Below are 22,010 nucleotides of genomic sequence, written 5' to 3'. Positions count from 1 at the left end.
ATCTCCTCCATAAACTTATCGAGTAGAATCTTAAAACCAGATAGATCTTTTGCCCCACTGCTTCCCTTGGAAGGTTATTCCAAAACTTCACTCCTCGATGGTTAAAAACCTTCGTCTGATTTCAAGTCTAAACTTCCTGGTGGCCAGTTTATACCCATTTGTTCTTGTGTCCACATTGGTGCTGAGCTTAAATAATTCCTCTCCCTCTCCTATATTTATCCCTCTGATATTTATAGAGAGCAATCATATCCCCTCAACCTTCTTTTAGTTAGGCTAAACAAGCCAAGCTCCTTAAGTCTCCTTTCATAAGACAAGTTTTCCATTCCTCGGATCATCCTAGTAGCCCTTCTCTGTACCTGCTCCAGTTTGAATTCATCCTTTTTAAACATGGGAGACCAGAACTGCACACAGTATTCTAGGTGAGGTCTCACCAGTGCCTTGTATAACGGTACTAAAACCTCCTTATCCCTACTGGAAATGCCTCTCCTGATGCATCCCAAAACCGCATTAGCTTTTTTCACAGCCATATCACATTGGCAGCTCATAGTCATCCTATGATCAACCAATACTCCAAGGTCCTTCTCCTCTTCCGTTACTTCTAATTGATGCGTCCCCAGCTTATAACTAAAATTCTTGTTATTAATCCCTAAATGCATAACCTTACACTTCTCACTATTAAATTTCATCCTATTACTATTACTCCAGTTTACAAGGTCATCCAGATCCTCCTGTATAATATCCCGATCCTTCTCCGAATTGGCAATACCTCCCAGCTTTGTATCATCTGCAAACTTTATTAGCACACTCCCACTTTTTGTGCCAAGGTCAGTAACAAAAAGATTAAATAAGATTGGTCCCAAAACCGATCCCTGAGGAACTCCACTGGTAACCTCCCTCCAACCTGACAGTTCGCCTTTCAGTAGGACCCGTTGCAGTCTCCCCTTTAACCAATTCCTTATCCACCTTCTGATGTTCATATTGATCCCCATCTTCTCCAATTTAACTAATAATTCCCCATGTGGCACGGTATCAAATGCCTTACTGAAATCTAGGTAAATTAGATCCACTGCATTTCCTTTATCTAAAAAATCTGTTACTTTTTCAAAAAAGGAGATTAGGTTGGTTTGGCACGATCTACCTTTTGTAAAACCTTGTTGTATTTTGTCCCATTTACCATTGACTTCAATGTCCTTAACTAATTTCTCCTTCAAAATTTTTTCCAGGACCTTGCATACTACAGATGTCAAACTAACTGGCCTGTAGTTACCTGGTTCACTTTTTTTTCCTTTCTTAAAAATAGGAACTATATTAGCAATTCTCCAATCATTCGGTACTATTCCTGAGTTTACAGATTCATTAAAAATTCTTGCTAATGGGCTTGCAATTTCAGGTGCCAATTCCTTTAATATTCTTGGATGAAGATTATCTGGGCCCCCCGATTTAGTCCCATTAAGCTGTTTCAGTTTCGCTTCTACCTCTGATATGGTAATATCTACCTCTATATCTCCTTCCCATTTGTCATGCTACCATTATCCCCAAGATCCTCTTTAGCCTTATTAAAGACTGAGGCAAAGTATTTGTTTAGATATTGGGCCATGCCTAGATTATCTTTAACCTCCGCTCCATCCTCAGTGTTAAGCGGCCCACTTCTTCCTTCTTAGTTTTCTTCTTATTTATATGGCTAGAACCTTTTACTATTGGTTTTAATTCCCTTTGCAAGGTCCAACTCTACTCGACTTTTAGCTCTCTGACTTTATCCCTACATCTTCTGACCTCAATTAGGTAGGTTTCCTTGCTGATCCCTCCCATCTTCCACTCCCTGTATGCTTTCTGCTTCTTCATAATCACCTCTCTAAGATGCTTGCTCATCCAGCTTGGTCTAGAACTCCTTCCTATGAATTTTTTCCCCTTTCTTGGGATACAGGCTTCCGATAGCTTCTGCAGTTTTGATTTAAAGTAATCCCAGGCCTCAACTGCCTTTAGATCCATAAGTTCTTCAGTCCAATCCACTTCCCTAACTAATTGCCTTAATTTTTGAAAGTCAGCCCTTTTGAAATCAAAAACCCTAGTTGCAGATTTATTTTTGTTAATCCTTCCATTTAGTTTGAACTGAATTAGCTCATGATCACTTGAGCCAAGATTGTCCCCTACAACCATTTCTTCTATGAGGTCCTCGCTACTCACCAAAATTAAATCTAAAATGGCATCCCCTCTAGTCGGTTCAGCAACTACTTGTTGAAGGAATCCATCAGCTATCGCATCTAGGAAAATCTGAGCCCTATTATTATTACTAGCACTGGTCCTCCAGTCTATATCTGGGAAGTTAAAGTCTCCCATGATCACGCAATTTCCATTAGTATTTACTTTATTAAAGACATCAAAAAGGGCTCTATCCATTTTGATTTGCAGATCAGCTGATGCTACAAACAAATGTTTCTTGAAAGAAACAAGCAGAACTTTGACAACAAAATGAAACTATACTCATACTCCTAGACTAGTTCTGCAGTACTTTAAATATTTGTTTTAAGTCATCCCCTAACTTTGGCTAATGCAGAGAGAGAAATGAGGAAAAAGCAATACCTCAAGCCAATTATTTTTAAACCAAAGTTGGGCAGGTGAGCCATAGGCCAATAGCCTCTATCTTGTTCTTACACCAGAAAATAATTTCATTTTTGATGCCCAAATAAGGTGGCAAAAGCAACATAAGCTACTGAATTCAAAATCCAATAAATTCACCTTGTAGTTTTAGCAAATTTAGAGAGGCGGGTGAAGAGCTAAGCACAGAGCAACTTTGACAATGGAGAGCTGAAATGCTAAAGGTACGCTATAACGGAATTTTCAAAACTGGTTTTGAGTCCTTAAAGGAGGCCAGGAAAGCTGTTGTCTGAAGACTGTTTTGTTTTCTTGCTCATATTTTTAATTCAGAAATGTCAATAATGACATCTAACCTTGCCAACTTTTGCCGGAGGAAGCCTATAGTATAAGCTTCTCAGACCTGAATTGAAGGGCAAACCTTAAACAAAGATGTTCTCTGTCCAAAACCTTTATTAGTCATTGCACTTAAGGATGTGTATTTAAAAAAAAAAACCCAACATGTGATTTAAAGGTGACTAAATGCCTTCTTCTCACCTTGCACTCTTGTCTTGTGATATCATAATTTCACCAGTTTACCAATCACAATAACGTTTTTTCAGATTAAAATTTGAACAAACCTTTCAAGCTGTCATAGTACATCATAAGCGAGCATAAAAGGCCACAAACTTAATTTTTCTCCCCCTTTGCAAGTCACCTTTAACTATACCAAGGATTTGGCTGCCAGCATAATTAAGAACAGTCATTCAATTAGGTATACTGTAGCTTACTTGGAGAGGCAAGTGAAGGCAGCTAGTGCAAGAGTGGTAGCTTTGCCAGAAGGTGCAGAGGCCGTAGACCTAAAATCTTTACTAAAGAGAGGATTCAAACTCTTCAATCTAGATATAGTGGTTGAATACCAACCTAGGCCAGCTAAAGAGAGCACTTGCCTGAGGACAAATCCAGTATTAAGGGTGACAAGACAGTTTATGGACCATACAGTAAACATTAGGAATGCTTTGGGTCAAACACAGTATGGCTGACACCACTCAATTGTCGAAACAATTCAAAGCACTGCATGAGGTGTGTCTCAGGACATTCTTTGGACCACTGTTAGAATCAATTCCTAGTCCCAGTGATAGGTGTTGGCACTGTTGGATGGACTACTGGTAAGGATATATCTTTTTATAATTTTTGCCTTTTGATGTCACAAAAAGAGGTAGAAGCTTAAATACATGCCTTAAAATTAGTACTTTTCTACACCAATGGAAATTTATAGGCAGATAGGCCCCAATTTTAAAAAAGCCACTCTATCCAAAAAAACACTTAAGAACTATCTTAAATCTCATTGAGTCTCCTGAATAGGGATGGATTTAAGCATATATTTAAATGTTTTGGCTAAATAAGGAACATATACAGCATGCTCAGAAATATTCATTAAGGCTTATTAGACAGTGTGAAACACTGGACTTACACAAATTATTCTTAAAGGGACCCCAATTTTAATTTATTAATTCACTAAATATATCTAATACTACATTTCAAAACTAAATTAATTTAAACCCATTTATAAAATATTTCAGAGAAACAGTTATAGTAAATCACTTAGCAGAAGCCAAAAATATTCCAGAATATGTACTTCAAATGTGACACTCAACTTTAATGCCATTGAACATAAGTCCATTCTAATTATTGATTTCATGGCATATATTATGGCAAAAGTCCTATTCAACGTGATAGATGATATTTAATACACAAAGTGGCTAAAGTCCGAAAAAAAAATTGAAATCCGAACTACCTACTCTATGACCAACACTTTCATCCTCTATGTTGCCAGTCATGTTTTCTCATATAAATATGTGCAGTCAGGCAATATTTGGCTTGAACAACTGTTCAAGTGCAAAGTCTGCAACATATATTGTTGAGATTGTATAAGATTAGATTTATTTGATTGTATCGGACTATAGATGTGGGTAATATCCAAGAATAGCTAAAATGATTCAGAACATTATATCTATGTACAGATTCATAACAAGCCATCAAAAATATAGCTTTCCCCTTATGCTATATTACAAACTGAAGAAATGCCTTAGGCTTGTGTAAACTTTACAAAGGGCATGAAAACTTTTTTTTTTTATAGAAACTCCAGACAGCCAGTTTGTCAGAAGTCCAATAGTTATGAACAAAATAATACAGTAGTCATCATGATGGACAGGCCACTAAAATGCTGGAACTGACAATCAATTCAGTTTTCATAAGACCTAAGGGGCAATTTTGGCTCTTGACAACACAGGCTTAATTCCTATATCAGTCGATGGGAGCTGGACTAGTGTAAGAAAAGGTAACACAGGGTCTTCGCAACCTACGTGCTAACTTCTTTATGATTCCTAACACAAAACATTCCTTGAATACTAAATACTTTGCTTTAATGGAATTTGTCACTAACAGTTCAAGAAATTCAGCTTTAATATCTAGCCTGAATTTTGGTTAAAAAGTAACACTCCCAAAATGTAAGATGACCATTTGAATGAGTCTCCATTGTTCTTAAAGAAAATACCTGAACATCTTCTCTGAGCTATATGATATATTTCTTAATGATCAGCATTCAGCTTAATATATATATATATATATTTTTTGGCAGATGCAGCCACTTGGATACATAGCTCAACATATATATATTCAAACATATATATTCAAAATATTCTTACCAGGAGAGCAACAGCTATCTAAACAACTCAAGGAAACTATTTAAAAAGAACAAAGTTGGATCAATAAAGATATTACTTCACCAACCTTGTCTCTCCAAAATCCTGGGACCAACACAGCTACAACACAGCAAACAAAGAAAAACTGATTTTCAAAAAAAAAAAAAAAAACCATTCTTCTCAGGAACGCTCAAAGAGACAAGCCAACCACTGACTGCATGGACCTAAGATGAAGAGATGTAAGCAGATGGAGTTCCCAATCTGTACAGCAAAGAATCTCACAGGCACTGGATATAGTACAAACTTACCCTCTTCCTGGGGTCTGGTTTCATCTCCAACTCAAAACAAATACATACCTCATCAGTGTATAAAAATGATTTCTATTTTTTATTTAGATGTTGCTAATTCTTGATTCGCTTCCCATTTTATAGTCTTAAATTGCTAAAGTGCTTTGTAGTTGTTTCCTTAATTAGCAGAATTTCAGATTTCATATAAGAGATTTGTTTCTATCAAGAACTTTCAAACATAAGATGCTCATCTATGCTGAAAAAGCAATGTTCAAGGCTTCATTAGTATCTTTACTGAGAGAACACCACAAATTCAAAACACCAAAATCACCATCAAATATCCTGAGCTGTATTTGCAATCAACACTACCTTGTGATAAATTGAACTTCAACAAGGCAATAAATCTGAAATGCCCGGACCAAGCAATTCTCCCATCAAATCTTGCAGCTTGAAGTCAGTAGGGCTTGTGCTTATAAGCCAGATGGCTCTGAAAATCCCACCTTTAAGTGACTTTGGGCTTGCCTACATTGCACTTTACTTTACTACATTGCACTGCAACTTTCTCGCGAAGGGGTGGGGAAAATAACATCCCCCTGAACGCTGCAAGTTTTAGCACTGTAAAGTGCCAGAGTAGACAGTGCACCAGCGCTGGGAGCTATACCCCTTGTGGAGGTGGGTTTTTTAGAGCACGACTACACAAGCCACATTAAAGTGCTGCCGCAGAAATGCTTTAACATTGCCAGTGAAGACATGCCCTAAATATGGGTTTAAGGAGTCTAACATTTCAGGTCTTGTTTTATATTTGGCCTGTGCGTAACAGCTGTTTTAAACGTTTGTTTGTTTTTTAAATAGAATCTGGACTTCTCATTGTTAAAAATAAATTCGTTTGCAAGTGGCAGATTTTATTCTATGAAAAAAAGCTTTTAATAAAAATATAATTTTAGCCCTTCATGGTGAGAACATTTATGCACATGCTTAATTTTAAACACAATTTGAAGTCAACAGGACTATTCATGTGATTGAAGTTACACACCCGATTCTTTTTGTGTTTGCAAGCTCAGTGCCTTAACTGTGAATAGTCTGTCCTTGCCAATAGCCAATTTATAAAATTCAAACGTATACCCTACCAAGTGATATTTATAATCGTTATAAATGTTAATCTAAAATAGCACAAATTTTCAAATTAGTTTTAGCCTCAGACTCATTTAAATCCATTATTTTAAAAAAATATATCAAAATCCATTAAATCATCACAGTAAATTGCCTTGGTTTAAATTGCTCCACCTTGTATCTCTGCCTAAGTTATTCCCCCAAACTTGGCTATTCCTAGCACATACATATTTCCTTGCACATACTTCCATCCCAGACTTTAGCTCCCTTTTCCTTCACTTCAACCTTCTTTATAATCAGAGTGGAGTTAATGAATCATGTCTGCTACAGTGAGTCAGCAGGAATCAGTCAGCCACTTTCTGCATGGTTCCAACACTTGCTAACAGCATGGATCAATAGAAGAACCTTACCATTCCATCTATAGCATGACTTATAAGCATTCTAACACTCTCCTGTGAAGCGTCCAATATCGGCAACTCCTAAAAATATGATCTCTGGTCTGATCCAATATGACAATTCCTATGCAAAACTTTGTTTTAATGTAGGTTCAAATGGCAAGGAGATCCTCTTAATTATAACTAGTCTAAGACAGTTTTATAAAACAGTTAAGAGCTGTGACATCTTTCTGACCAGATTTTGAAAGGAAGATCATCAATTTAAAAGCACAAAACAATTCTGGGGAAAATAAATCTATTACTTTATAGTGAAAACAGCTGTTTTGTTAAAACAAACATTGCCTGCAAGTCTTGAATATTAACAAGCCAATGATTTTCGCTATCTAAACTGAGAGAGTGGCTAAAAAGGCAGGACATTTTTTAAAAAAAAAAAAAATACATACTGGGTCCTTTATATGCCTTCAGGTTTTTTGAGCATTTAGGCTTCAGATTTTCAGGCTTTTCTCACAAGGGTCAGAAACTCTCTCTTTTTAATTAAATCTGAGAATCTCACATAATCACATGACCCCAGGAGTTGGGACTTTTAAGAAAGATCAAGTAACTTGTGATAGAACTCCAAGAGTTGACATAACAAACAATAACAAGTAAACTGGAGACCTAAAATTCTCAGTTTTAATTGTCTGTTACTGATAACAATATACAGTTTTATAAACACCATCCCTTCAAGGATAATAGTGCAATGGCCCAGACAGCTGAAAAAGTTATCAGAAGGTCTCAGTGGATGCTCCAAAACACTAAAGAAAATTGAAAATACTGACATTAAAAAGCAATTTTAACCAGCTCTGGATTAAAAAAGGTGGGGGAGGGGACACCACATGTAGTGGAACTGCAAAATTGCAGAAAATGACACTCAAAACTATCTAGTATTAGGATAGCATGTTATTACTGATCTTGATGAAACGTATTAAGAAATATTGCAAACCTTTGTGGACTAACTCACATCTCATATTTTAAGTCAATTACTATTTATCCATAATCTGGACTAAAATTACTTCATGTTCATTTATAATACCTATAACTATTCTGGTTTGTTTTTCTTTAATTCCTGACTATGAGTCATCTTACAACCACTGACTTCTTTATCCTCACTGACTTAACATACGGTCATTATGATTGGAGGTTTCTTTTTCCATTCCAAATTATTCCTGCATTTCTTTTCTGTAGTTTACTTTCCCCGAAAACAATGCTGTATTTCTGTGCATAAATGTATGCTTATTTGAGAGAGAGAGAAAGAAAGTGTGTGAGCAGCTTTCCGGAGCATACTATTTTCTAAGATTTAAAGTGAATTTAAGAGATTAAAATATAAACTAACAAATCTTTAACAACTAATATTATTACTGAATCATTTTGCCATTTAAGAAAAGAAAGGAGCAAGTGGATCTTTTTTGGCAAGATCTCTTTTATTCATGCAAAGACATATGATAATAAGCAATTGCATTATCATAATGTTCCACATTTCAGGCTTAGTGTAGTATCTGAGTTATATAAAAGGTATTTATAACTGAAGTTTAAAAATAATTGAAGTTTGCTGTTGCCGTAAACACACAATCAACCACAAAGTTTCTGTCTCAAAGCTATGCCATGGCATCTGAGAACAAGAGCAAGTCTGGAAGTGAAAGAGAATCAGAAAAATAAAATGACAGGTTTCAGAGTAGCAGCCATGTTAGTCTGTATTCGCAAAAAGAAAAGGAGTACTTGTGGCACCTTAGAGAAACAATTTATTAGAGCACTCATGAAAGCTTATGCTCTAATAAATTTGTTAGTCACTAAGGTGCCACAAGTACTCCTTTTCTTTTTGAGAAAAATAAAAGAGTTCTTTGGTTAGCCTATGCTCTTGGGCTAGGTTTTAATTACAAGGTTTGTGATTCTTTAATATTATTTTTTAGAATAAAGCAGTCTCTCTCTTCTCCAGCACCAGCCCTCTCCAGTTTCCCATTCAACTGAAAAGGTAACAGCAAATGTGCTTCAGGAACACAGATGATGTAACCACAGAGCTTTGAAATAATTCCCAGTGGTTGGCCTATTTCTCTTGCTCATCTTTATTCAGTTGCTGAGCCAACTTCTAATTCTAATTTCTGAAAATGGAAGAGGAGAAAATGCTCAGGAGAAAAAAAAAAGGATAGTCATACTAGTGAGAGACAAGGTAGGTGAGGTAATATCTTTTATTGGACCAACTTTTGTTGGTGGAAGGTATAAACTCTCAAGCTAGAGAGAACTCTTCTTCTGCTAGCGAGTTTCTTAACCAGGAACAACTACATTCCCCAAACTTAACTTGAGTCCTACAGGCCATAATTCTGTTGCCCCATGTTTGTAAAATTCCAAGAAACTAAGTTTACTTATAAGCCCCAATAGTTAGAGACTCATGCTCCAAGACTTGAAGATTTATGTCCCTTCAAAAGGGATTACTTCTCTTCAGTACTTTAATTTAACAACTGGATATTCTTGTTATCCATGTGAATGGATAATTCTTTTCTGAATCCTCTTAAGACTTTGGCCTTTATCGTGTCAATAAGTTCCAGAGTTTAACAATGAATCGTGGAAACATATTTCCTTTTACTAGATTTGAATTTACCACCTTTTAAAAACAGAGTGTCCTCTACTGTATATTCTTTAGACAACTGCAGTGTCGAAGTGACCACATTTTATACAAAAGAGATACGTTTTTAATTCCAGCCCACTCTCTAATCGAATGCTACAGATTTGATCTGTGAGCTGTCTGTGGCAGGGACTATCATTTCAATTTAGTTTACGCTTTTCTTACATTGCAGATTTGTATATTGACAATACAGCCACTTCATAGAAATGCTCAGGGGAAAGGAAAGAGGTTTTAGAAACTGGACATGATGCCACTGGAGCTTTTTGGAACCAAGCGAAGGCGGAAGCTGTTCAGGATCATGGGATAAGGATGCTAGGCTGGATGTTTTTGCTAAACTAGCAGAAATGAAGTTGTTAGCAATACTGATGCTTAAATTGCTATCCACAGGTTTCAGAATCAACAGCACATTAAGATGTAAGGGGTTGTTCACTTCATTGAGCTATTATTTCAGGCTGTCTGAAAACTCTCAATCAGCACAGCTAGTTCAAGTTCTCTACGTCTTTGGTACTGCCACCAAACTACTAGAAAATATATTTTTAAAAACCTTGAAAGTTTAAAATTTAAACAAGTTTGAAGCAAAGTATGGGGAAAAGGTAGATTCCTCCACAAATTCTGGGATTGTAGAATCATACAACTCTGATTATATTCTTTTACTTAACAATAAGAGAACATTGTTGACTTTTCCATTAAAAGGTTCTTTCACGCAATATTGCTTTAGGTTCTCATTTTTTGTTTTTCTCTCCAGATGTTGACATTGTTCAGATTGGCAGCAATTTGTGAACTCATATCATATAAGAACATGTTCTAAAAGCTAACCAAGCTAAAAGAAAGTAACACAGTAACAAATTCTTTAATTTGCTTCACTTGTAATCTTCTTATAGCAGAGGATTTCTCCAAAATCCCAAGAATTTAACTCCAACAACACAGTTGCAGACTTAAGTGTTAAAAGCATGACAGACAGCACACTAGATGAACATATTACCATACATAAACCCAATTATAGACTACTGATACGAGTAGAATTATTCCTATTCATTGTATGTTTTTACAATTTACTTAACAAAATACTTATTAACTAATAAATATTTAGTAAAAACCCATATGCAGTGCTAGCAATTTTTCAAATGTTAACTGGGAGAATGTTATTCCAATTTTTGTTGCTGTTGTTCTCTTGATTGGTTTTGTTTTGAGAGAGAGAGAGAGAGAGAGGGGAGCAGGATTGGAGTGAAAAACAGTAAAGAATTAAAAATCTCCAGGAAGAATGCATGCAAGTAACCTTATGTTTTGCAAATTAGGGAATTCTGAATTTTACAGTAAGATCATATAAGGGGAGAAATAACCGATTGAGTAGGTAAATGAGCAACAAACATAATTTCAGTGTAAAGATAACTCTTAAAAAAGCCAAACCAACCCTTTGAAACGTACTGCAACTTAGATGTGATTCAAATGTTCTGTCGACCAGCTATCTGCAACCAACAGCTTGTGGGCATTATTTCACAGAGATGTTTGAAAACAAATCAGTCAATAAAAATGAAGTTGCCAATTAATCAGTTATACACATTTGCTAAGTTATGAAACTATTTTGTGGAGCTTCATACTCTAAGAAGACAACTGATAGAAGGAAAAATGTTTGTTCTCCTTCAAAGATCTTACACACAAACTAAATATACCCCATGTTTATCTTTCACAACTAAATATTTAACAAACACAAATGCAAAGATCAAACAGTATAAACCTTCACAAAGCCATGCTATGAGAGTCTGTATCACTCTGGCATAAAGCTTGCACAAAACGCTGGCCAGCCAGCATAGAATAAAGAAAGATCATCTGATCTACTGCACAAGCAGCCTCTGGCAAAGAATTTGCTTCAAATTCTTGACATCTCACTTTGTATTTCTACTCTCTTTTGGTTTGTTTTATGAAACATGAAGTAATTTATAATCTTTCTCCAGAAAGTGTGTTTCTTAAAAGTAGTTTGTAGTGATGCTGTAGCTGTGTTGGTCCCAGGATACAATAAGAGAGATACGATGGGCAAAGTAGTATCTCTTACTGGACCAACTTCTGTTGGTGAAAGAAACAAGCTTGTGAACTACAAAAAGTGACCTTACCCTCTTTGTCTCATAAAAGAATATTTGTGTGAATATACTTTACCCATTGCTTAGTAACATTACTATAATGAGAGTAGAGAACAAGTTATCTTTTACTATTTGAATGGCCAGCATCATGTGTAGAACCAATTTCCACTGTTTCCCCTGCATAATCATTTTCTCTTGTTGAGGTAGGTCTCAGACAGTAACAGAAAAGTACTTTACGTTTTTTGTTTGTTGGTTTTCTAGGAAATTTCAAAAGGTTTGTTAACTATAAACTTTGGTTTCAGGGGATACAGGAGCAGGTAAAGCAACTAATTTAGATGTTTGTTTTGTTTTAATTGCCGTCTAGATTTCAAATTGATGTCCTTCCTTTAAACAGGTTGGGTTTTTTGGAGTTTCTTTTTTTAAAAAACACAAACCATTAACAAAAAAAATCCCAACAGCTATCTTCTTCCTTAAAAAGAAAAAGGAGTACTTGTGGCACCTTAGAGACTAACAAATTTATTTGAGCATAAGCTGTAGCTCACGAAAGTACTTGTGCCACAAGTACTCCTTTTCTTTTTGCGAATACAGACTAACACGGCTGCTACTCTGAAACCTCTCTTCTTCCTTAAAGTAAATAAGCGGTCCAGGGAGAAAATTCTACAAGTCACTATGTCAAGAATGTTGTTCGGTAATAAATGTTTTGTATTTTCATTAACTGCAATAACTTTCTAAGGGCTAACATACCAAATGAATTAAAGTACAACCTGTTTAGACATCTTAATTTTAGTATTATTAACATGCTAGAACCACCTCACTTGTAAACAACATTGGAACAACTAGAGCATTCAAAACAGCTGACAGAAATCTTGATATTTCCACTAATACTCTAATTAAAAGAGAAAATCTCAGCTAATAAAATGAGATTGTTCAGTAAGAAATATCAGGAAGACAACTTAATTGTGCCTGATTGTCCGATTTCAGTAAATTAACACAATTAGTGGAAACAGATAAAATAGAAAATATCAATTCAAGAACACGATAATTAGAAGCAAAAATGGCTTTCTAACTATATGTATCGCTTGTTCATACTCATGACAATTTTTGCTTAGTGGATCTTCCATTCTTCAACAAAAGTCAATCACATGGGATGAAAACAAGAAAGTTACTTAAACAAGTATAAGGTCAGTGCACTAGTAATAAGGAATGCATTTTTTTTTAAATGTTTCAAGAAGCCTTAGTATTCTCCTCCATGTACCATTTCAAACAATTTCTCATCCTTATCCTAACTTCTAATTTCCGGTCACCCACCCCACCCCAAAAACATGGGATAAGGAGGATTTCTTAAACAACTGCAGGAATTTCTGCTACTTTCTGAATTCCAAAGCAATTTTAAACGGCTGGAGAAAAACTTCTATTCCTAGAAGGAAGATTTTAAAAGACTCTAAAGCAAGCAGCAAACTCTCAGATAGGAGCAAATATTCTGAAAATGCAGAATATCGCTCTTCAGCAGAGAGCACTATAAGGATGGGTGAGGGAAGGGCCCCTAAAACTGGACACAATTAATCTTTCCCATAGAAACACAAAACTGATAAAAAAATCCAAGACCCTGATTCCACAAGCACTTATACATGTAAGCGGGACTAACTCGCCGTCTTCATGTAGAATTATTCACAGGCATAACTGTTTGCAGGATCAGAACCCAAGACAGTATTGCAGCAAAATAAAGACGTAAAAAATCTACCCTCTTTTTCGACCTCCTGTTTTGTCTCTACATGTAACCTTATTTTAGTTTTCAGCTAATAGCATCTAGGTGGAGATTTGATTCATTCATATTTAAAATAATACTGGGTTGAATCAAGTTGACAGAACCCAAACCATTTAAAAATTAATCCTGCAAGATACCCTCAGATCACTCTCAGTTGTAAGCACTCCACTCCACAGGAAGCGTTTATGAGAACAGACCCTGAATCTAAAGCCTCTTAATTTTAAACTCATGGAACGATTTTAACGTTTGAGTTCTATGTATTTTCTTATTAACTATTTCAGGAGAAGTTTTAAAAAAATGTGTTCCTGCCTCATCTCATCTATCTAGAGTAAGATATTCTGAAGGGCCCCCCTGGGAAATAAAGATTTGTGGTTCATTGCTGAATGGCAGTCTATAGGTTTTTGAGTAGCAGCCGTGTTAGTCTGTATTCGCAAAAAGAAAAGGAGTACTTGTGGCACCTTAGAGACAGACAAATTTATTAGAGCATAAGCTTTCGTGAGCTACAGCTCACTTCATCGGATGCATTTGGCTTATCTTAAGTGATCACTCTCCTTACAGTGTGTCTGATAAACCCATTGTTTCATGTTCTCTGTGTGTGTATATCAATCTCCCCTCTGTTTTTTCCACCAAATGCATCCGATGAAGTGAGCTGTAGCTCATGAAAGCTTATGCTCTAATAAATGTGTTAGTCTCTAAGGTGCCACAAGTACTCCTTTTCTTTATAGGTTTTTGCTTAGCTGTTTATACTGAGCTTGCTGTTTGTTTTTAAGAGTAGCAGCCGTGTTAGTCTGTATTCTCAAAAAGAAAAGGAGTACCTGTGGCACCTTAGAGACTAACACATTTATTTGAGCATAAGCTTTCGTGAGCTACAGCTCACTTACACTCCCATTCTTTAAATTCCTCCTTCCTAGCAAGGCGTTAATCGCTTTATTCAGAGAGGGAGAACCTGTGCCTTTGAAGGAAAGATTTGGAAAACAAGAACAGAACAAGATCAGAAGGTGACTATCTGTCCTGATTTTGTATGAAGGGGAGCAACCAGGCTGCACTTGCATTTGTTGCCCACTAAGATTCACTGTGTATACGATGGACCCAATTTAAGAAATTAAGTTATGATTCCTTCTCTCTTTTCAGAGCCTCCTCAATTCCAAAGGCGCTAGGACATATTTAATTCTTCTTTCTACCCATCCACAGTTCCCTTAACGGGGGGGACGGGACCCTCGAGCATCTACAAAAGCTCAGCACAACAGCAAAGCTGTCCTAACCTGTGCATGGGGCTGGGATGTTTTCCCCCAGGGAACCCTCCCCTCCGCGGAATTACAGGGCAACAATTAAGAAGGGAGCGTACAGGCGGGTATTAGTTTTAACGGGGACTGAGTGGCGGCCCCCCAACATTGTGCTGGCTATTTTTCCTGCTCGCAGGCAGGGCCGTGTTGCTCGCAGCACCGCTGGGCAGGGGCACGAACGGAAGGGAGCACTGTTAAACACCTAGCGGCGGGAGGGTTGCTCCAGGCCGCAGCTGGCATGACAGCCTGTCTTTGCTGCACTGCAGAGGCGCCATCTTCCCGCTCTGAATCTGCGCTCGCCCTGTACCCGCCCGGCCGAGAGAAACCCGCCGCAGCCCGGCTCCGGCCCCTCGCAAAGCCGGGAGAAGGCGCCTCCTCCCCGCCCAACCCAGAGGACGGCCCTCGCGCCCAGCCCACCTGAGCAGAGCCCGGGGGCAGGAAACCCCCGCCCCCCGCTCGCGCCCGGGAGCAAAGCCGCCTCTCCGCGGGGATCCGGCCCGCAGAGGCCGGGGAAGGTGCCGCTCCGGCCGGCGGAGGCGCCACCTCTTTGTGTCCCGCCCCGGGCTCCGCCGCAGCGCGCGGGCTCCAGCGGCAGGCGCCTCCCCGGGGACCTGCCCTGCGAGGGACGCTCGCTCCCCGCTGCTCATCGCCTGCCCCGCAGCGGGGGGGGGGAGCCCAGGCCGAGGGGCTGCGCCCCGCGAGGGGGGAGGTCTCTCCTGCCCCCGGCCCAGGGGGCAGCACCGCTGAAGTTAGCCAGGAACAAGGCAGCGGGCGTTGCTCCAAGCTCCCCAGGCGTCCGTGCGCCGCGGGGCATCCCCGCCCCAGGGGGGGGGCACGACTGTTGCCTCCGCCCCCCCCCCCCGGCGAGGTCTCCGCACCCCCGGGGCGGGGAGCTCGCACACAATGAAACCCAGCAGCGAGCCGGAGGCGCGCAGGGGCTGCGGTCGGTGCGCGGCACTTCGCAGCTTCCTTCCCCCCTTTATTTATTTATGGGGGGGGGGTTGGGTTCCCTGCACTGCTCAGCCGGAGGAGCCCATTGTTCAGCGGTGGGAGGCAGCCTGGCCACGGAGGGGGCTGGGGGAGCCCGGCCCCTCCTTTCGGGAGACAGGCACGGGTCCCTTCGCCCACCTTGGCGGCGCCTGGATGTGGCCGAGCCATCCGGCGACAGGGGCGGCTCTGGGCTCTCCCCAGACAAAGGCTCCGGGAAGCCGAGCAGGAGGGAAGAGAGTGGGCAGCCCCCCGCCCGCCCGCCCCTTACCTCGGCAGCCCGGGCCGTGCAGGAGCAGGCCAGCAGGAGGAGCGCTAAAGGGGGCAGCATCGCCTCGGAGGGGGGGGGGGGGGACGGGGGACCAGCGAGGTGGCGGGGCTCCGGCTGTAAATCCGCGCGTCCGCTGCCCGCCGCCGCCGCCGCCGCTGCTGGGGGATCGGAGTGAGCTGCGGCAGCAGCAGCCGAGCTCCGGCGAGCGCGCGAGTCAGCTGATATCCCAGCCCACCCAGAGCCGCGCACACGCCCCGGGGAGACCCCTAGCGGCGGCGCGGGGGAAGCGCAGCCGGCCGGCGCCGGGCCCACGCCGCCTCCCTGCCCGCCCAGGCTCGCCGCCGCACAGCCCCGTGCACGCCCGATCTGCGTTCCCCCAGCTGGAGGGGAGCGGTGCCTCTGTGCGCCAGAGCGCTGGCAGGCCCGCTCCCCTGCTGCATGTCCCGCACGAGGCAGGCGGGAGCTATTTTTAGGGACGGCAAACTGCCTTTCTGTTGCAAAACGTAGGCACTGGAGGCACCTCCGGTGAGACTGCTGCCAGACCCGCCGCTTGCGCCCCAGCCAGAGAGGCGCAACGCATCATTTTCACGAAATTCAGTCCAGATAAAAGACACATTTTGCTAGCTGCTTCCAAGCTCATGTCGGAGAGGCAGCCGTTCTCGATGTCCTGGAGCCCATCTCCCAGGACCAAGAGTTCAGGCATTAAACTGATGCTGGATTTGTATTCCTGCTTTGTAACTAGAACATCTTTTTAATCGCTCTGGGATCACTGATATTTTCCTTGCTCCGAAAGCTATTGTAATTCTCTGCCTGCAGCAGTTTTTGCTGATATCTTTTACAGAATGCCCATATGCCTAGGAGTACTTTGTTGACTGATCAGTCATCCCTGTTTTAATATAGGTGCAGAGATAACCCCCAAAATGTTTGTGAAGTCTCCAGAAATACACATTCACAAAAAAGAAAAGGAGGACTTGTGACACCTTAGAGACTAACAAATTTATTTGAGCCTAAGCTTTCGTGAGCTACAGCTCACTTCATCGAATGCATCCAATGAAGTGAGCTGTAGCTCAAGAAAGCTTATGCTCAAATAAATTTGTTAGTCTCTAAGGTGCCACAAGTACTCCTTTTCTTTTTTTGCGAATACAGACTAACCGGGCTGCTACTCTGATACACATTCACAAGTTAATTGCAGATTATTTGTAGAAATTTTGCTCTTCATTAATTTTTTTACAAACTGGCTAGCAGTCATATTAAACTAGTCTCTTTAAACATTGATAAGTTATACCATGATCTAATGACCTTATCAGGGTGCTAGATCCTGTAGGTAAGCGTAGGTTCAATTCCCGAGACTGCAGTCCTGCAAACACAAGAGCAAGGCCAAAATTCTACAACTGATACCTTGTAGGTGGATAGCTGTGCCCATAAAGGGGCACCATTGCTTACTACTAATTGCAGCATCTGTGCTTGAATTTATGGGACTACTCACATGAGTAAAACTAGGTACAGGTGTAAGTGCTTGCAGGATTGGGGCCCAAGACCCATACATGACGAAAAACTATTTTCTTGCGGCCTCAACAGAATTAATATTGTATAATATAACGTGTTTATAATAAATCTGCAAGGAAGCCTAAATGGATAAACTTTATCATAGATTCACACTGAAATGTGTGAAAGTTAGAAAAATAGCATATTTTCTTGTGAACAGTTATCTTCATCCACATACAGTTTCAAAAATACCAAGTGATCTGTCCCAAAATATATTAACTTCGATTCAAAAGTAATCCTATTTTTAATAAACCCCCTATCCTCAAAGCCTACAAAAAATAGTTTTTGTGTTTTTCAAATTTAGAAGCAAATGTTTTGTGCAATCATGATCTTTATCAAATTTCATGTTCATTTCAAGAGTTTTCTTATTGTTGTAAACCATCAATACTGGGGATCTCCCTGTATGACATAACGTAGGGTATGTGGGTTTAACAATTGTCAATGGTTTCAGCTTGTTTAAATTGCTATTTAAAATCTCTGGGTGTGACCATGCTTCCCCAAATCCATACCAGAACTTCTGCCTGCATATCTCCACTTTCTCACAGACTGGAGCTGCCTCTGCAACCATGTCCACTCTCCTCTGCCCCCCCCCCCCCGGAGTCCAGTCCATGGGTCCAAAGTCCACATATGAGGGAGAAATGGCCAGGCCAAATGAAGGGAGCCACATAATTTGTCCCTACCTCCTGTAATGGAGTACATGGAAAAGATGTTAATAGATCCTGGGGCTGTAGTGTCCTTTCTGCTGTTTCTACACTGAAGTTGGTATCTATCCCCTTTTGAGATAAAGCTGAAGCTCTGCTGCCAGAGCCTCATCTTTATCAAAGATCAAGGCCAGAGCCACAGAGCTGGTGCACAGACACAGGGCCTCTCAGTGGCTGGTCTTGGATTCATGTGAATCCATAAGATTTGTGGGTGGGCCTTTAGAAGAGCAAAGCCCACCTACTGATTGAACAATCAGAGATTTTGCAAGAGGACCCTCATGGCATTTTCCACCTTCCTGGGCCATACTACAAGATGGGGTAATTTAGCCAGGAATGAGCGTTAGTACCTATGCTCCAAACTATGGAACATGGTCCCTGTATTTTACTCTGGGAGATATTATACACTCTATTCTCATCTTGATAAACAAGTATTAGATTAGCTACATTAGGTTCAGCTATTATTTGCTTATCAATTAATTATTTTACACAAGCCAAACAACACACACCCTCCCATCCCACCCCTCCAGATATATGCCACATGAGTTTAACTCAGAGGTGGGCAAACTACAGCCCACAGGCCACATCCGGCCTGCGGGACCACTCTGTCCAGTCTTTGAGCTCCTGGCCCGGGAGGTTAGCCCCCGGCCCTTCCCCTACTGTCCCCCCTCCTCTGCAGCCTCAGTTCACTGCACCACTGGCCCAATGCTCTGGGCAGCAGGGCGGCAAGCTCCTGGGGCAGTGCAGCTGCAGAGCCCTGCCTGACCCGGTGCTCTGTGCTGTGTAGTGCGTGGCTGGCTCCAGCCGGGTAGCACAGGTGCCTGTCCTGGTGCAGCCACGCCGCCAGCCACCGGTGCTCCAGGCAGTGCAGTAAGAGGGCAGGGAGTGGGGAAGGCAGGTTGGATAGAGGGCAGGAGAGTTTGGGGGGTGGTCAGAGAGTGGGGAACAGGGGGTTGGATGGGGCAGAAGTCCTGGGGTGGGGGGCAGTCAGGAAGGAGAGGAGGAGTTGGATGGGGTGGTGGGAGGCAGTCAGGGGCGGGGATTCCAGGGGCAGCGAGCGGGGGGGGTGAATGGGCAGGAGTCCCAGGGGGGCAGTCAGGAATGAGAGGAGGAGTTGAATGGGGCAGCAGGAGGCAGTCGGGGTGGAGGTTCTGGGGGGGTCAGAAAGGAGGGGGGGTTGGAATGGGGTGGTGGGGGGCAGTTAGGGGTGGGGGGTCTGGGGGTGGTTAGGGAGAAGAGGTGGTTGGATGGAGCAGGGGTCCCCAGGGGACAGTCAGGAAGGAGAAGGGGGGTTGGATGGGGCAGTGGGGGGTCCGGGGGCAGTCGGGACAGAGAACAGCGAGGGTGGATGGGGCAGGGGTCCTGGGAGGGCCGTCAGTGGGCAAGAAGCAGCGGGGGGTCAGATAGCAGGGGGCAGGGGCTGGGCCATGCCTGGCTGTTTAGGGAGGCACAGCGTCTCCTAACCAGCCCTCCATACAATTTCTGAAACCCAATGCGGCCCTCAGGCCAAAAAGTTTGCCCCCCCCCCGGTTTAACTGGAGCATTCTATAAAGTGGATAGATACAATAATAAAATATATTAACTCCACAGGTTTATTTCAGATTCAAGCACATATATTTAGAAGGCAGTTTAGCCTCAAACAAATATGAACCTTCTCAAGCAAACTAATGAGCAGGGCATAGGCACCGACTCCATGGATGCTCCAGGGCTGGAGCACCCATGGGGAAAAATTAGTGGATGCTCTGCACCCACTGGCAGCCAAGCTCCCCGCCCCGCCTCACCTCACCTCCTCCTCCGCCTCCTCCCCTGAGTGCGCCACGTCCCTTCTCCTCTGCCTACCACCCAGCACTTGCTGCCACTAAACAGCTGCAGCAAGCTCCGGGACGGAGGGGAGAGGAGCGGGAACATGGCACGCTCAGGGGAGGAGGCGGGGAAGAGGCGGGGTCAGGGTTGGGATGTGGAGAAGAAGTCAGAATAGGGGCAGGGAGGGGCGGAGTTGGGGTGGGGACTTTGGGTAAGGAGCTGGGAAAGGGGCGGGGCTGGGTGGAGTCAGGGTTGGGCCAGAGGTGGGGGGGGGGGTCGAGCACCCACCGGTGCCAGTAGAAGTCGGTGCCTATGGAGCAGGCACTACGTGGAGGGACTGGGCTTTTGGGATTTGCTCTGATCACACTTGCTGATTTCAGTGATCTCTGGCAGGTAGATAGTAGATAAGATCCTACACAGTTCTGCAGTGTCCAACAGCTACATCTAACATATATACCAACACATGCATATAGTAAGTCATTGTTTGCAGAGTGATTGTAGCCATGTCAGTCCCAGGATATTAGAGAGACAAGGTGGGTGAAGTAATATCTTTTATTGGACCAGCTTCTGTTGGTGAGAGAGACAAGTGTTTGAGCTTACACAGGATTCTATCCTGAGAAGGATATTGATATAGGGCCCTAACACCTGAGGAGATGCACTCAGAGAGGAATCAAAGATGCAGCTAGACCTGTAAGCATGACACATGTGTAGTATTCACATTTACAGCCAGTCCACACCTGTTCAATCCAGCAATGTTAGTTTATAATATAGTATAAGGAAATATAAAGTTAGCAATATTGAAAGGCAATAGCAACTGAGGGCCCATTTAGTACTACTAGTTTATAGGTGCTACAAAATTTGCAGATGACCTGCAAAGGGGAAAAAAAATTGGTCACATTTTTTCCTTCTTCTTCGTGGTATATAAAGAGGGCCTGAAAGATTTTTTTTCTCCTCCATTTGTTTTTTAGAATAGATATTCAGGTTCGGTCTAGTCTAGAAAACTCTACGATAACTGGGGAACTAGTGAAATTATCACATCACAATAGCTAAGAGACTAAAAGTTGAGCAACTGAGCAAGGGAGAATGTGCACAGGTGATACCACAAAGTGGAAAGGGCCGTAGTAGGCTGTGATTAAATGAAAAAAGAAAAGGAGTACTTGTGGCACCTTAATTCTTTGCAGATGACTACTGAACATGTTCAGAAGTGATTTTGCTAAATTTGCTTTGCTTTCTTAGCCACCTTTATTTTCCCAGCAGGTTGTAGATATACTATTTACATGCCATGCTTCATAGTTTGACTGTTTTGAAACAGTGGGCATTGTCTTTCTGAGTGGCATGGATTTACAGTAAAAATATATAATATATTAAGATGTAAATATTGTTGCATATAGACAACCCTCCCCAACAAAACAAATATTAAATGCATTTTTTCATTGAACTTTCTAAGATAACAAAAGGCCCTTATCCAAAAAGCTCAGAGCCTTGCCATTATTTAAAATCATATACAAATACTGTACAGTATATTAAAATATCCTAATTGGCTTCACTCTCTAACAAAATCCATATATAGCCAATAGTAAACAAGTAACCCAATATGTCATTCTACCCCCTCTACACCTTCACTCCCACAAAATGCCAGGTACAAAACAAAATAAAAACAGATAGGCTTTGCTTTGTGCCCAGAAGTTGAACAGATTTAGGCTATTTCAGCCTTAGGAGACAGAAGTGATTGTTAAATATCCACTCCCGCTCCCCAGAAAAAAGAAAATACAAAACAACAGCTGAAGGAAGGCAAGGTGGTTGTTAGAAAATATACTATAGTGGCTCAACACTTAAAATATTCTATTGTTTTAATATCA

General features: G+C 41.6%; 1 protein-coding gene across 5 annotated transcripts in view; it reads right to left on the bottom strand.

Annotated features, from left to right (window-relative positions):
- The window catches only part of LOC119850223 (amyloid beta precursor protein), a 296,641-nt gene extending 280,025 nt beyond the window's left edge, over positions 1-16,616 (bottom strand). For 2 of the 5 annotated variants that reach the window (XM_038388150.2, XM_038388151.2), the window contains exon 1: positions 16,106-16,616. In XM_038388150.2, the coding sequence (XP_038244078.1) occupies positions 16,106-16,165 (60 nt within the window). In that variant the 5' untranslated portion in view covers positions 16,166-16,616. Of the gene's footprint in view, positions 1-15,264; positions 15,441-16,105 lie in introns of those variants that run through there. The other 3 variants (XM_038388153.2, XM_038388154.2, XM_038388152.2) reach the window with 3 other exon arrangements.
- Positions 16,617-22,010: the final 5,394 nt, after the last annotated feature.

The sequence above is a fragment of the Dermochelys coriacea genome, chromosome 1, assembly GCF_009764565.3.
Source record: "Dermochelys coriacea isolate rDerCor1 chromosome 1, rDerCor1.pri.v4, whole genome shotgun sequence".
Lineage (NCBI taxonomy): Eukaryota > Metazoa > Chordata > Testudines > Dermochelyidae > Dermochelys > Dermochelys coriacea.
This window is presented reverse-complemented; position numbering and strand designations above follow the sequence as displayed.